Source organism: Bacillus rossius, chromosome 1 (genome assembly GCF_032445375.1).
Source record: "Bacillus rossius redtenbacheri isolate Brsri chromosome 1, Brsri_v3, whole genome shotgun sequence".
Taxonomy (NCBI): Eukaryota; Metazoa; Arthropoda; class Insecta; order Phasmatodea; family Bacillidae; genus Bacillus; species Bacillus rossius.
The window spans coordinates 22,818,018-22,835,741 of NC_086330.1; the positions used below are offsets into that span (position 1 = coordinate 22,818,018).

Sequence of the window (17,724 nt, forward strand, 5' to 3'; positions counted from 1 at the left end):
AAATATGAGGTAAATATATTATGTATAAAGATGTAAGATGATCAGATAAAAATAAAATAAAATATATTATAGTATAAGGTAACAATAAAATATATTATAGTATAAGGTAACAAGGACATAAGAAAAGAAACAACTTTAAAAATTCATAAGATTTAGGGTCTATTTTTTTTTTTTTTTAAGAACCTGTGTATGAAGTTTGTTGCTATATTTCATGATTTCATGTACATTTTATATCTCGCATAATGTACGAAAATATAATTAATGTTTTAAACACCATTAGCAACTCCAAACAGAAGCATCAACAAAAAAAAGTACATGTTATAATTATTATTAGATTTCTTATATTTTTAAATAAATCAAATATATTTTGGTTATACCAGTTTATCAGTTGCAAGTAGTTCCCAACTGGTCAAATTCACAAAAAATATAATTCAAACCTTAATTTAAAGAAAAACAAAAGACCAATTAAGTTCACCCCATTACTGCATTTAGGGACTAAGCAACAAAAAGTTTGAAGCTGACACAGCCACGGGTAAGGCAAAAAAAAGGGTGAAACTAAACTATGTAGGAATGAAATAAAACCAATCGCTACCTACATTATTAATAACATACAGAACATCTGAAAGCTGAACTAATGATTATATGATAAATAACACTATGACATTCCTAGGATCCCTGCCATAATTTTGAGTCGAGTCAGAATTTGTCAAACAAACTTCGGTTGCAGGTTCATCACAAAAAGTAAGTTGAAAACGTATAAGACTTATGGTGTATGTATATGGGTGTATGGGTATGTGTGTATGTGTGTATATATATACATATATATAGACTTGCCATACGTCCCGGTTTCGCTGGGACAGTCCCGGATATACTGGGTTGTCCCGGTGTCCCGCCCGGTTGTTGAAATTGTCCCGGCTTAGAATCAGGGCACAGTTTCTTGAAAATAATTGAGCAAAATTATTAGATCAGAGAATGATTAATCTGCTCTTGTGTGATCAGTAACATTTTGGTAACACAGTAATACAAATTTACAGAAGTCGGCAGCAGAGAAGTCCGTTGGAGGCGAAGCCTGCAGTCGACGTAACCTTGAATCAACCAATACGCATCCCGCCCCCGCGTGATTGTCATTGTCAATATGTTTCCCCACTCTAGCAGCGCCAAAATATACCTACCACTTACGAAACTGCCCGACTTGTACCGAGCACTAACGGAATCTCGCGGTAGTCGCCATCTCCAACAGTCCATCAGTCACGTACTACAATAGCGTGTACGTGTGCAGTATTAGTTATTAATTTATTATTAATATTAAGTATTAACTATTCATCGTCATTTCATATTTGTACAGTTTTCCTTGCATCAAGTAGGCAAAACAATGTAACAGTTTGTGTGACAGTGTGACTTTGTGTTTTTCATCCAGTAATCTAACCTCAAAACCCAGCCGAAAAGAGTCTGCAAATTTAGTGAAAGCCTTCAGAGTAAATTTCCGTTTTTAAAAAAAGGATGTACACATGATGATAGAGTCAAATGTGAACAATGTGGCTCTGAATTTTCCGTTGCTCACGGAGGACAATCTGATTTAAACAACCATTTAAACTCAAAGAAACACAAAAATAGCTTACTAAGCCTTGCTGGATCATCAAAAATATCAACTTTTTTCAAAAATACAAATCCTCTTGATTCTGAATATGAAATAGCTGCTAAAGAAGCGACATTCGCCTATCATACATCAAATCACAACATAAGCTTCAATTCCAACACATGTTCCTCTAGATTGATTTCCAAATTTTTTGAACCAAAATTTTCATTGGGAAAAACCAAATGTGAGGCTATAATATTAAATGTAATAGCACCTTTAGCGCTGGAAGAATTAAAGAATGATTTAATAAATGCAAATTTTGTTGCGCTAAGTATGGATGCTTCCAACAGAAAAGAGGTTAAACTTGTCCCCATAGTTGTGCGTTATTTTAAACAGGAATCTGGAGTGCAAGTCAAACTACTAGAATTTAAATCTGTACCTGGCGAAACTGCAGACATATTAACAAGTCATCTTATGACAGTCATCAAGGAAAATAAACTAGAAGATAAAGTAGTGGGCTTTTGTGGTGACAATTGCAAAACAAACTTTGGTGGAGTCAAGAGGGCAGGGAAAAACAATGTTTTTACTCTTGTAAAGAATGAACTGGGGAGAACAATAAATGGTATCGGTTGTGGAGCTCACATTGTCCAAAACGCAGTCCAGACTGCAGTAGATGTGCTTCCCATTGAAGTCGAAGCCCTTGTAGTAAAGATTTACAAGTATTTTCACATCTATACAGTAAGGGTCACTCAGCTCAAAGAGTTCTGTGAGTTTGCAGATGTTGAATATCGTAAATTATTAAAACACTGTAATACAAGATTCCTCTCCCTCATGCCTGCAACTGAACGAATTTTACAAATATTTCCTGGTTTGAAGGAGTACTTCTTATCTCAAGAAATGTGTCCAGCTCTGATAAAAAAACTTTTTTGATGATGAATGTGGTGAAATGGTTCTTTGGTTTGTGCATGGCCAGCTAACATTGTTTAATAAAACAATTTCAGCCTTGGAAAAAAGTAAGTCCAGTGCTACTGATGTTGCTCATTTATTACAGTTGTTGAAGGAGAATTTAAAAGAAAGAAAAGAGTCAAACTTCGTTCCCCATGGGGCTAAATGTCTCTTAAAATCATTTCAAGGGAAAGACAATGTAGACTGAAACCGCATTGCCAGTGACTTCAAAGAATTTTACAGTCGGTGTATCTCTTATCTTGACCTGTGGGAAGACAGTTTCGGTGAAGCACGAGACTTTGTCTGGATCAATGAAAACATCATTTCATGGGAAAACGTTGAAAGAACAGCAGAGTTGATAAACAAGAATCTCGGAAAACCTAAGGTTAACACTGACGAGCTTTTTGATGAGGTTGTTCTTGCCAAGAAATTTTGGGCTTCTAAAGTAGGTGATTGGGAAAGAGAAGAAAAGGTAAACAATCGTAAAAAATCAAGCGAAGAAAAATGGATGGAGCTACTCTCTTCCTTTAAGCAACAAAACATCACAATGTCTAATCTTGGAATGGTTGTTGAGTATGTGTTCTATCTTCCTGGAACGTCCGCCCCAGTTGAGCGGGTTTTTTCGATGAGTGATGGGGTTTGATGCATGAGTCCACAGTCCGCGGTTTGATGGTGTGCAAAGTTAACTTCTGACTTAGCTGCAATGAATTTTATGAAAAAATTAAAGAGAAGGACTTATTGAGAAAGGTTCACTCAAGTGAAAAATACGAGTGGTACAACAAGTAGAAAACTGTTTTGTTTTGTAAAAATATCAATGTTTGTGTACCATTATGAATAAAATAACAAAGATTATCTATTCTATATTTTTAGTGTTTTTTTAAATTACTGTTTTCATACCCCCCCCCGGAAACCGACATCCCTAAAACCTAAAGTAAAAAAGACCGAACTGTCCCGGTTGGTCCGTGAAAAAATATGGCAACCCTACACATATACATACATAGCACAGGCAAACAAAGAAAAAAAAAATTTGGTGCCTAGGATTTTGGAACTGATTTTAGCTATATTTGGGGCACTAAATCTAAATATGAAATTAGTTTTTTTTTTTCTATCAGCTCTACTTTTTGAGATAAGTGAAGCTCCAAATGTGTTCTTCTACACAATAGGAATAAATTTGGTTCAATACCAATGCTCATTCAAAGACAATGAAAGAAACATATAGCACCATAGCTTTGGTCTTGGAGAAGATAAGGTATTGTGAACATCAATGGGTGATTTGTACGGACTTAGAAATGGTAAACTTTCTCCTCGGACCACAAAGTAGCCACAACAAATATCCTTGTTTCTTGTGCCTCTTGAATAGTAGAGAAAAAAACACACCATTGGGTTAGACAAGAGTGGCCTAAAATAGAATACATGGTCGTTGGAGAAAAAAACGTTATTAACAAACCCTTAGTTGAACGAGAGAAAATCATCTTTCCTCCACTGCATATCAAGTTCGGCCTTATGAAGCAGTTTGTAAAGGCTCTTGATAAGGACGGATCATGCTTTGCATTTATAGGGGAAAAAATGCCTCACTTGAGTAATGAAAAAATTAAAGCAGGAATATTTAACAGCCCAGAAATAAGAAAATTCATTAAAAACCAAGCCCTCGTAAAATCCATGAATGAGGCTAAGCGAAAATTCTGGACTACATTTGTTGCAGTTGTCGGAAATTTTCTAGACAAACGAAAATCAGAAAACCATGTTGAAATGGTAAACTATATGCTAAAAAATTTTAAATCCCTTGGGTTCAACATGAGTATGGTGCACTGTTTACACAGCCACCTGGACCGTTTTCCTGAAAATTTAGGAGACAGCAGTGAGGAGCAAGGTGAAAGATTTCATCAAGATATTAAAATTATGGAGGACCGCTATCAAGATGGGATACGCACATGATGGCAGATTATTGCTGGAGTTTAAAAATGAAGTTCAAGAAAAAGAAGCTTCCGAAGTATTAAGTGACTAGTTGGTTCCATCAATGACTTGGTACTATATTTTTATATATAACAATATTAGTATATACTAATAATATTTGTAGAATATAATGATATTTGTATAATATATTTGTGTAATTTAATAAGAATTTCCTGTTTAATTTTTAGATTTAATGGATTTAACCTGAAATAACGTATAACATATATTTCACTAAAACATTATATCTTAGAAATTTGACCTCCTGGGCAAAAACTCACGCCATATTTGAATTCAGGGCACCAAATTCATATGATATCGCTCCAAATACCCCAGCACCAAAACTATTGTTGACCTGTGTAATATATATCTACATATTTAGTATGTGTGTGTGTGTGTGTGTATACACACACACACACACAAGCTAACACTTTACATCTATCTAGATATTAGATTCAGACTAAGTAAAAAAGTTAAATTTCCATCTTTGATAAGCATTTAAAATAAAATATAGCCCTAAAAATTTACCTCAGAAGTCATTCTTTCCAGTGCTGTATTCAAATCACCTGAAATAACGACATGCAATTTTTTTCCTTTGGGGCTTTATAAAAAGTCATGTCTACGTTCCTCCGCTACCCAATTATTTGCCAGAGTTGAGGCACAGAATTGAAGAGGCTATTGCTACCATTACTCTGGACGTGTTAATCAAAGTGTTGGAAGAATTGAACTTTAGGTTGGATGTGTGGCGTATAACTAAAGGTGTACATATTGAACATTTGTTAGAAAAACTAGGTTATTTTACCTATAATTTGATGTATGTTTTGTTGAAAATAGTGTAAATTAAACTCTTACAATACACCAATGAAACTGGGAAATTCTTTAATGGGCACCCTGTATTTTAATCCAGCATTCTTTGGTTAGGCACATTCTGTTACTCAGCGCCGATCGAGACACCTGCATTCAGATTTCTACAGTGGATTCCGTTTTTTGACCTTGGTCACCAGGCCGTATTACTGCACTGCCGGCATTTTTAGTTCGCTCAGAGTTTATTGTTACTGTCAGTTTTCATTTCTGTACATTGTTCCCTAATTTTTACAGAGTTAAAAAACAAAAGGTACAGTTTTAGATGAAATTTCAAAGAATAAATCCGAATTACGGACGCAACATGATGTCAGGAACTTTTTAAAACTTTAACTTCACCTGTACTTTCTCTCTCTGTGCGACAGCATTTTACAACATGTTTTAAATACAATTGTGCTTTATATTAATTTTTTTTTGGTGTTCCCATTGAAACAAAACTGACATTCGATAGACGGGCCAAATTGCTAGTTAGGCATGGCTGTGGTTCCCAACATGCCCTTTCACTGCATTCATCTGCATGTTGCCATTACTACTTTCTCCTTTCTGTTAAGTCCTCTTGTCATCTGCAAAAATGCTTCTCTTGGAAGTATTGTGCATACAATTTTTTTTTTTTAAATTTGGCAATAAATAAGTGTTATATGCACATATATTTGGAAGCAATGGGCTACTCACCATAAATAATTGAAGTATTACAGAGAAAATGATGCTACTGATGGTTAGTTCCACATCCCACAGTACTGTTCGTTCTCTGTTTTTACTCAACCAATAAGAAAGTTTGTGTGCTTGCTGAAACATCTCACATTCTGCTTTGGTGTGTATAAGACAGTCTTGTGTGCCAGCATTAATGGAAGTATAAATTATCCATACTTTTAGAGGCCCCTACCACATTCCTGTTTGGACCAATTCGATGCAGCTCCAAATCATAAGGCTAGATTATTTCCTTGATTACGTTCAAAAGGTGAAATAGAGTTTTTGGGTAGCCAAAGCCTGAATATTTTGTTTCCTACATTAGACCTCATCAGGGAATCCCAACACAAGAAAACTCTTAATTGTTTATTACTACGCAGCTATTTTCAAAAGCTCTGACACAACTGACACTCAAGTCCCGAGTTATAAATTTTTTTTTTTGCGATTATTACCAAGTACAGCAGTGGAATGCTCAAACACTGGGTATAATATTATGTTTTAAATTCCTGAAGCTGTTGGGTTTTGCCCTCTGTGGCAAGCAACAGCCTACTTTCCTCTTAGCCTTTACCTGAACTGTCCTCAAATTCCTCACTCGCACACACTCATCATGTTCATAAAGGTTTAATTTTACCTAAGTTTCCTGAAATCGTACTTGGCAAATTCTGGGATGGGTTCTTCCGAAAAGCCATGGTCAATAATTCTCCATCTACCCTCAATTGCACTGCTGTTTTTAATGACATTGCTCTCTAGATGTAAAGAGACATTTATTTGTTTTGCCATTCTTTACCATCTCCCAGATATGTGTGTGTTTTTTTTTTGAGCTGGCTGTGTAGTTAATACAGTGTCCCACTTTGCGAACTGACATCAACAGTCTCCTTGATTTAAAATAATATCTTGGCCATATGCCATTGCTATTTTACTCTGGGTTGTCATATAAAAAAACCTCAGCAATGGATAACAAAGATGAATCCATACATAAACACCTGAAGAACAAGTCAATATCAGGGGATGTCAAGTGTTACATTCTTAGGTGACAAAAAGAATTCCATGAAAGAAATTTAGAAAGAAAAAAATTACAACACAGATGAACACAATACGCTGAACACGACAAGACACCTGCAACAAGAATAAAAAACAGAAGAAGAAAATGCTCTAGACAACACAGTGGCAGATGTACCCAGTGACAAAACTAAATACATGATCTGGACATCACGACGAAGACAGCACGGACCAACACAGAAGCTTTAAAAGACAATACCAGCAATGGCATATGACCAATATATTATGTTAAATCAATATTCTCTATTGTAATAATCATTCAAAAAATTGATTTGTCTCCTTAAATTAATTTCTGACATCCCCTTCAAAAATTTCTTCTAGTAGGTATTGAAGCAAAGTCACTATTTTCCAGCAATTTTTTGCTAAACACAAATGCAAGAAGTTTTCACAACACAGACACCTATAACTTTTCAATGCAAACAGTAACTTCATCAGCAATATGGCTGTATCCATGGTTTTAAAAATAAGGTATTGCAAGACATCTTAAAAGTGTTTTGCTTTTTCTGGTCATCTGAAATGTAGTTTTAAAAAAAACTGACTAAATAAGACCAGCAGGTTCTCATGTAGGCCTACCTGTTTTATTTTTAACATGCCACAATGCAGTTCACACATCATTTAATCCTCTCTCCCCCTACATCACCTTAAGTTTGTGTCAAAGTAACTTAAACATATTTTACTCTTTTATTAAGTCCATCAATTATTAACCCAAGATCTGGTGAGCTATGAGCAAATTTCTGACAGCATCTAGTAAAGTTACCATTTTTGGATGTCATTTTATGAACACGAGCCATGTAGCACCTTAAAGTCGGCTACATTTGAGCAGCCCAGTGCCAAATACCAACTCTCCTGAAAGAAAGCATAAGATTGAATTGCAAAGTGTGCTGTGTATCTGCTGTAAGCAATTTGATCTATGCAGGCCCGATAAAATTGGTGTCACTTTGTGCAGTCTACACCAATGCCCTTGATGTATGAAATCTTTTCATTCAAAATATTTAGTTAATTTGAACATGCAAAATTAATTAGAGATGTATAACAAACTCTCATAATTTTAGCTCTAAAAAATATATGTTACTGATATGAACAATTTTCTCAATGCGTGCCCACTCATGACCATTTCATAGCGCACCCGATCGTGGGTTAAGCTGTTATGACTCTGTTCATGCAAACTACAAGGGCAAACAACACTTTTCATAAACCATTAACTATCCTAATCCAATAATAACCAAAGCATTGTGAGGAAAAACAATGTCACTGGAAACTATTTGCAGCATAATTGGCAAATTCATTTTTAATAGTCTCAACAAAATACAATTAACTTAAATTCACTTGATTATAATCACAAAAAAATAAAATTACTATAAAAAATTCCCTTTTTTTTGTCCAAAATAATCTGTATTGGTATGGGTGATGTTATTCAACTATTGTAAACATTTTAATTGCATATACTAGGCTGCGGGCAGACAATTCAGAATGTTCAGCACAAACCACAAACATAATACCAAGATTTCAGACTTCCAAGTCTTTTATAATTTTCTAATTAACTTTTAATAAAAACAAAAAATATAAATTTCTGTGCTACTTCCTAACACTGTCATAGTCACAAAATATTTACGGATTCTTCAGTGTTAAGACAACTGTTCATGTAGTAACCAAAAAGTCCAGAAACTATGCACAAAAGTGATGTATGTGTCTGATTGTGTGAATATATCTGAATGAATAAGTATGTCTGTAAGTGTGTATATGTCTAAGTCTATGTATGTGTCAGTTTGTGTGTAAGCTAAGTGTGTTTATGTCAGGCAGTGTGTTTGTCCGTCTATCTGTCTGCCTGTGTATTTTTGTCATTCTGCCTTTGTGTGTGTGTCATTCTGCTTGTGTGTGTTTACTCTTGTCTACCTCTGTGTGTTTGTCTATCTCATGTTTATCAGTATGTCTGTCTGTATCTAAGTGTGTGTGCATATGCATGTGTATTGATATGCATATATGTGAATAAGCATGTCTGCGTATATAAGAGCAGACTTGCCAACATTCAAATTTAAAAAATCATGAGGTCCTCGATAAAAATTTTCAGGCCCATAAATACAGGTTAGATATAAAATACAACAAATGAGAATCTTTAAATTTAATTTAGTTGAACATAATTTAGCGCTGTCGTGTAGTGATCATGCAGGGCCGCAACTAAAAAAGATGTAAAATAACATTCTGCTCGTGTAACACTATTATCACTGTTCACAGCAAAATTAATTTTTTTATTGGAAGCAATACACTTCACGTGTTAGTTGTGTTTTTTTGTAGCGACATGTTTCACAATGTCTCTTCCACTATGCGAGATAGAAAAATCAGCACGGCACATGATACAAAACGCAAAATTGCTTCCTTTACGTGACTCGAGTATTGATGGAAACTCGTTACTGTAAGCTTTGGTAAAACTTGTTTTGTAAGTTTTACAAACAAAATCTTGGGGCCCCGAAAAATCGTGAGGAGAAACTATTTTGGCGTGAGGGCGTGAGATGGACCTTAAAATCGTGAGCCTCACACCAAAATTGTGAGAGTTGGCAGGTCTGTTAGAGTATATGTGTTTATGTGTCTATGTGCATGTTTCTGTGTGTATGTATGTGTGTGTATGTATATGTGTGTGTGTATGTATATATACACATATATGTGTGTGTGTATATGTATATATATATGCATGTATAGGCATGCATGTGTAAGAATGTGAGTATATACATGTTATTTGTATGCATGTGTGCATATGCATGTGTGTATAACAGTGCCTATGCACGTACGTATCTGGTTGTGTGAATTTGCAAGCATGTGTATATTTATGTCTAAATGTATGTATATGATTGTGTGTATATGTATGTATATGAAAATGTATGAATTGCTGTGTGTGTGTATTTTTTTTGTATTATTCTGGTTGCATTTACGTATGTGTATGTCTGTCAATCTGCCTGTGTGTTTATCCATCAGTCTGCCCATGTGTGTTTGTCCATATGCCTGTATGTGTGTTTGTGTCTGTATCTGTGTGTTACGTATATTTGTGTATGTCTGTTTTTGTATGATGCCTACATCAATATAAATTTGACGATCAACACATTAACGGTTCTAATTCAAACATACCACTCTCAACAATACATATCAACTAACAAAAAAACAATAAGGTACATTTGCAAAAATGTACATATAAATATATATTTAAAACACAAACACATATAGGCTGGTACTGTTTTAATTATTTCAATTATTTCCAGGATGATTCGTGAGGAGTTACCGCCACTCAAAGGGCTTATTTCTTACATCATTTGGAGCAAAATACATATATCACATAAATGTTAATCCTATTCTTAACACTTGCACAGTAATACAAAACATTAAAATAATGAATACAATGATAAAACCATTCATAGAAAAAAAATTGGTTGTCTGTAAAGTCGGTTTACGGACAATAGTTTAACGTGACGTCATAACAAAACATTGATGAAATGATTGCATACTTTTAGGATAAAATTGAATCATTTTTATTGAATTATCACTATTTTGTATGGATACAAAGAAGGAGTAAAATTAAATCTACAATTTAATTGATAAATTTGCTTTTATTTTCACTCATTAATTCAAATATGTTTATTACTTTAACAAAAAGATTATTTTAACTATAACTTTTATACATGTTTGCTATTTAACTTCTTCCAATCTGTGTTATCTGTTAAGGATAGGATGATGATAAGAAAAGTAGGAAACGAATGGGAGTGTTTCAAGGATGATGTGAAGGAAAATGGCTTACCCAACACCAAGATGCAGTCAAAAATAATATATTTGCGCCACGGACTCTGCAGCAATGCTAGGAGGAAAGGGTTAGCAAAGAGCAATGAAAATGTTACACTGAAATGCATGATAACAGAATTACGCCACGGACTCGGTCACAATGCTAGGAAGTTCAGGTTAGCAAAGAGCAATATAAAATGAGTGTAACGGGACACAGCGAAACGGGACACTTTTTCGTGCATGCAGCCGGCGTTCATCGATTTATTAGACTTTGTCACGTCAAAAATAGCAGTGTATTATCAGACCGTATTGTTTACAGTTGGCAGTCAAAATTTCATGTGACGAGCTCGCAAAGATGTTCAAATGTGCTGCAATCTACTTCCATACATGCTTATATACCACACACGATGCTCTACCCAGAACTACACAACATAATAAAAGGACAGTAATACTGTAGCGTCCAAACAATGCACGGTTGAAACTTTTTCTGCCCAGTCCAACTCTTCATTCGGACCATCCTCGTCTCGTCTGTTCCTGTACTAAACCTGCTTACTAAATGCATTACCTAGATTGCACCCCGTGAGACTGAGCCCAGGGTTTCCCCTGTGTATATGCAGGTTTCACCTGGGTCCTTAACTAGTTAAATTCTAGAGTTAATATTGAGGAGTTACTCGTGGCATCAATCACTGCCATGGCTGGCCAATCCCCAATTAACGCACACTATGCACGCTACCATTCCTGCATGGTTGAAACCCCACATGATATGGCGTGTAGGCTTTGGCCTGAGACAAAAACTTCTTCCTTAAACCGGACCTCTCCCAACCCAATACGTTTTGTTTGAGTTAGGTTAGAAAATATTATAACATAGCTGCACATGACTGTCTGTTCCTCACATAGTGGCATGTATGATACTGCTAGTTCCTTAAATGTTTATGCATTCCTTCGGTAAACAATGTCGTTCATTCAACCCCATACAAAATATGTTGTTCATTGTAAGCCATTTTTCAATTTGTGGAGTTACTCTGTCTGTCTGACCCACAGTATTTATAAGAAATGGAATTTTTTCTAAATATTGTAAATTATAAGCCCTGTAAGTAGTGGCAACTTCTCGTGAATCACCCTGCATGAATTATTATTTTTAACCACTTTGTACAATTGGAAACATTTTTTCTCATTCCCCCATGACAAATGATGTAAACACATACCGTATTCAACATGGTACTAACAATGCATCAGTATAGGTAAATATACAAACAACTGAAAAATAACATTTGTCAATCATCACGAAAAATTAATCAGACATACTTAAAAATACTATTTACTAACATGTATATTGTAATTTTTTTTTTCAACTCTGTAGAAGAATTATCCAACTAATAATTTTTAAGGATATATATATATATATATATATATATATATATAATTTTTTTTTCAATAGTCTCTGACTACTCAAAGATCAAATTAGTGAGCTACGGTTTGCAAGATATTAATCACCAGTTAAATATTCTGACACTAAAGGTCATAAAATAAATGACCACACCCACCAAGTACTCAACCTTATACAGATGACAAAGTAATCTGGAAGCACATTCAACAAACATTACGTAGCCACTTATGAAACAATTACCTACAGAATTAACACAAAATTATCTCAAACCACACAAAAAATATTATGCTTCTGTATTACACTATCCTCACTTCTATGTAGGTTTGGAAAAATTAAATATATCCTAGTATGTTAGGTCCAGTCCCAAGTATCCTTCTCAACAATGATCTTCAATCATTAGCATTCCTTTATACTACTTTTAACAGGTTTTGTAGTTTTATAACAGCACAGAAAAAAAAACTTTTAATTTACTATGCAAAAACTATGACAGTCCAAACCTCCCACAGTTAAGAAAATCATAATTTTCACATAATGACTACAAAACAGCTGTATTGCTTACAGAAATCAAATATATTTCAGTGTTGTTTGACAAGTGTTAGGAAAACATGATCAGCCTACACCCCTAAATGACATTAAATGGAAAGTTCTCCTGTAAATACCCACTAAAAACATTCCTGGGGCATGCTTCTCTTAAACCATAATCAAACTTAAAAGTCCTATTAAAAACAATATATATTCTCACCAGACACTAGAAGCTCTCCTTTATTTGAAAACTCGATTGCGTTTACACAGCCGTAATGAGCAAATAAATCTTTTCTGTATAAATTCCTGGCAACATTGAGTCTCTCTCTAAGCAACTGTTTTCTAAAGCCAAAGTGTGGGTCATACTCGCGTATCATACAATATCTGAGCGGATTAGAAACAGCAAGCTTGGCCATGACCAAGAAATTTTCAGCCCCTACACTTCAGACTTCATTAATTGATGTGAAAATCGTTCCTCCCACGGCATTCACGGATCATTCTGCAAAAATAATCAAAAAGGTGATGTTATATCGTAAAATTATCTGACAACGTATGCTTCCCAATCAGCTGCTAGGTAAATGTTGATTGGCCATGTTATTCTGACTGAATCTGACGTACGAAAGGTCATGGATATGTTACTCCAATGAGTATTTACTATGAGAGTATTAAAAAAGATTTTACATTCATTCAAAATGAATAAAGAGATTTAAATAATAAATGTTAATGGTTTATAATGATTAGAATGTTCACGTTTGGAATCAAATAATATTTAAATAGCAAATTGCATAAATCTTTGACAGCAGATTTATTCAAAGTAAAAAAAAGCGACCCACTCTATGGTGGTGTAAAGGATAGGTGATCATGATATGCCCGCAGTAAAGATATGGTTAGAGCAGAGTGTCGTGAATAGCAGGGCAAATATTATACGAGAGGGTGGTACAAATAATGGTTAAATTTAGAGGAGAAATTTTACCAATGGAAGGAGTGTAATAACATACAGGAACTGTTTTATTTGGGGGGGGGGGGTTGTTTATATTAGGATATTGTAAGAGGTACACAGGTACAACATGTGACGTCGTCCCGACCATGGCCTCTAAGCCCATGCTCCGCACCGCTAGTACCAGATCCCATTTTCGAAGCAAACCCCTAGCCCAGCGGGAATGAGTCAGACGAGCGCCTCGGGCGTGACCCCACTAGACTAAAAGAAAGTTCAGGGCACGGAACCGAGGAGATCGACCCCATAAAACAATTTAGGAACAAGATATTAGGACACAATTATTAATTTACAGGCATTAAACAAGTGCGTAGTAGCCATAGGCGTGCCCAGACATTTCCCTGCTAAATTTTTTAATCAGAAGCTGAATTTAGAATGTTAAATAGCCTAAATACATTCACTCATTGCCGTGTTTATATTTTTGTGCAGTATCAACGAGATATGTTTACTAGTTAATATTTATATCCATATAATTTTAACAATCTTGAAAATCTGTTTTTTTTTTCCATAGACAAATGTTTAAAGGGTACTTACACATTTTTTTCCCCTCGACTTTTCCAAGAGCTTGGTCCAGATCTACGTTGAAATGAACTTCTTTTTAGTGAATGCAAACACAGCAATTCAGACAACAGAACTTTAACTGACGTCGTACCGACCATGGCCGTTAAGCCCGTGCTCCGCACCGCCAGTACCGTATCCCGTTTTCGGAGCGCGCCCCTTTGCCCATCCGGAATGAGTCAGTCGGGCGTGACCCCAATAGACGTAATGAAACTTAAAGGTACGGAACCCCGGAGACTCGAACCCATAATTCAATTAAGCGAAAAGCCATTAGTACGAAATTACTAATTACCCGACATGTAATAAGTGCGTCGTAGCCCGTAGTCCGGGCGAGTAAATCACGCACAGAGCAGACAACAAACCTCATTAACAGTCACTGCGGCCACTGGCCTTAATTAAAATGCCCGTGACTATGATCAAGTCAGATTGGAGAAATCCCTCTAAAAAAATTCGCAGTGGGGCAATATGTTAATAAATTTACAGTCGCCAACTTGATGTCACAATTTGAATAATTAAATACATTAAAACCATTGTTAAGCCTTAAGCACCCAATTACCAGGTGCTACATTTTAATCAAGCACCTGGAGCATGTTGCATGTTTTTTACTCATTATGTAACCAATTAAATTATTATAAGTTTTTGGTGCCGACTCACAAAGAAGAGAAAGTTTCTCTTCCTTGCGAGCCGGCCATGTTGAGCAGTCTCCAACCACTCCGCGCCGGGAACAGACGTCTGTCCGTGGGCAGCATTCAAGTTTGTCTCATTGATTATTTTTATTCTGTAATACATCTTCAAATTTAAAACCTTTCATTAATTCACCGCTGCCCACGTCAACTCGGCGCGTATTTTGCGGAACCGGGCCTATCCCGACCGTTTTCAGTATGATACGGCGCTACGTATCGTATCACGGAACGTACGGTACTGGCCGACTCCAGCGAAAGTAATTTTAACTAAGGACGCCGTTCATATGCCTGGCGGCTGCACACACATAAGTGTTTCTCCGAACTTAGGAGCCCGCTCAAAGAGCCCCCCCTGCACACGTTAACTTTCGGCGCTGGCCGTCTCCAGCGAGCATCGACCCACGTCCCGCGAGACTGCCGCAGTAACCATTTCAGTGTCACGTAGTGTTGTGTTTTTTTCTTGTTAATTGTGTAACCGCTAGACGTCGCCAAGTGTAGGTGAGAATTTTTGTAGCGGGATTAACCGCGGAGCGGACTTGTAGAGTGTACCGTGCCGTCACCCGACCTCTGTGAAAGGTCCGGGGGGTACCTGACGGGCGCTATGGGCATCGCGATGCTCTTGTTGTCCGGAGGGGCGCCATGCTAGCGGGCTGCTAGGCCGTTGGTGTGGGGTCGTGGGTACTCTGCCCCCGCGTGCCCCGCCAGGTACACGGCTTGAATGTAACCTGAATGGTTCTACGCTTGACTGTGAAGGCCGCTCGGCCGTGTGGAGAACGGGGAACTACGGAAAATGATATACGAGTTGGCGAGAATACATTTAATTTGTGAGTTTCGCCGGGGGTCCATGTGGGTACACGGTACACTCTACAAGTCCGCTCCGCGGTTCATTCCCGCTACAAAAATTCTCACCAACACTAACACAACACTACGTGACAATGGTTACCGCGGCAGTCTCGCGGGACGTGGGTCGATGCTCGCTGGAGACGGCCAGCGCCGAAAGTTAACGGGTTGCGGAGGGGGGGGGGGTCGATGAGCGGGCTCCTGAGTTCGGCGAAACACTTACGTGATTGATACGATCCGCAGCGCGGTATCACGATAAAGACGGTCGGGATAGGCCCGGTTCCGTAAAATACGCGCCGAGTCGACGTGGGCAGCGATGAATTAATAAGAGGTTTTAAATTTAAAGATTTAGTACAGAGTAAAAATAATCAATGAAAGAAAACTTGGATGCTGCCCACGGACACACGTCTGTTCCCGGCGTGGAGTGGTTGGAGACTGCCGGACATGGCCGCCTCGCAAGGAAGAGAAACTTTCTCTTCTTTGTGAGTCGGCGTCAAAAAACTTATATTAATTGAATTTACTCTATTACCAGTTAAAACCTGTTCCAGGTGCCCAATTAAAATGTAGCACCTGGTAATTGGGTGCTTAAGGCTTAACAATGGTTTTAATGTATTTAATTATTTAAATTTTGACATCGAGTTGGCGACTGTAAATTTACTAACATATTGTCCCACTGTGAATTGTTTTAGAGGGATTTCTCCTATTCTGACTTGATCATAGTCACAGGCATTTTAATTAAGGCCAGTGGCCGCGGTGACTGTTAATGAGGTTTGTTGTCTATTGGGGTCACGCCCGAGGCGCTCGCCTGACTCAATCCGGCTGGGCAAGGGGCACGCTCCGAAAACGGGATATGGTACTGGCAGTGCGGAGCACGGGCTTAAAGGCTGTCGGTACGTCGGTACGACGTCAAATCCCCCCCCCCCAGCGGCCCCGTGTTCCCGCTCCCGCGGTACGACGACCCCCTAGCTCAGCCAGCACCCTTCGACACACGATCCCATAGCGCGTAGTGCCTTAGCGCCGGCGGCGCGTGAGGTGCTGGCGCAGGCGGACACCGTCTCGGTCGCTGCGTGAACAGATGGGCCGGGAGGTGGCGCCGCGGCGCATAAGGTGCTGGCGCAGGCGGACGCCGCCAGGGTCGCTGCGTGGGCAGCTGGGCCGGGAGGCGGCACCGCGGCGCATGGAGTGTCGGCGCAGGTGGACGCCGCCTCGGTCGCTGCGTGGGCAGCTGGGCCGGGAGGCGGCGCTGCGGCATGTGATGGGTGGGGTGGCGTGACGAGACCGCCCAAGACTTACTCGGCCAAGTGGGCCGGGGGTCGGCGCTCCCGTCGGGGGAGCTCTCGCGGGCTACTCCCCTCGGGGCTCGTCGGGCCTTGCCGTCCGTAGGGCTGGCGTTCCCGCTCGGGTATCAGCGCCAGGCTGGGTGAGCTTCGCCCCTGGGTGGTGTTCAGGACGAACTTCTGCAGCCTCGCTGGTCTGCGTCGTGTCCGACGTGGACGTCCAGCCCCCTCCTCGCGCGGTTGTGTGACGGTGATGCAGAAAGTAGCGTCGGCAAGGGAGGCCGCGTGCCCTCAACAACCTCTGGTCGGGCTCGGGGGCGATTCCTCTTCGTCCTCGTCTGGGTCGGATATGATGGGTTCGGGGTCAGGGGTCGCTCTGGCGGGGTCTTCGGAGTCGTCCCCCGCGACTTCGGTCACCCGGCACCTGGCGTGGCGGGGCCGGGCCCTTCTCCGCCAGCGCGTCATGGTGTGAGTCTCCGTAGGTTCCTCATGCCGCGGGGGCAGCTCGCTCTCAGGGGCCTCCCCTCGTGGCGCAGTTTCTGCGGGACAGGGTGCCTCGCTGGGGTCGTGGGGTGCGTCCGCGTCCAGTTCCGAGTCGGTGAGGTACTCGGGCTCATCTGGAGCGG

At 38.8% G+C, this 17,724-nt stretch overlaps 1 protein-coding gene across 2 annotated transcripts in view; it reads right to left on the reverse strand.

Moving 5' to 3' along the window:
* Positions 1 to 13,354, reverse strand: part of LOC134533019 (DDB1- and CUL4-associated factor 5) — a 61,400-nt gene extending 48,046 nt beyond the window's left edge. The window contains exons 1-2 of one of the 2 annotated variants that reach the window (XM_063370167.1): positions 12,970 to 13,054; positions 835 to 936 (exon numbers count right to left, since the gene is read on the reverse strand). Coding sequence is in view for 1 of the 2 variants with exons in the window: in XM_063370159.1 (XP_063226229.1) it covers positions 12,970 to 13,165 (196 nt within the window). In the remaining variant the exon portion in view is untranslated. Of the gene's footprint in view, positions 1 to 834; positions 937 to 12,969 lie in introns of both variants that reach the window. The other variant, XM_063370159.1, reaches the window with a different exon arrangement.
* Positions 13,355 to 17,724: the final 4,370 nt, after the last annotated feature.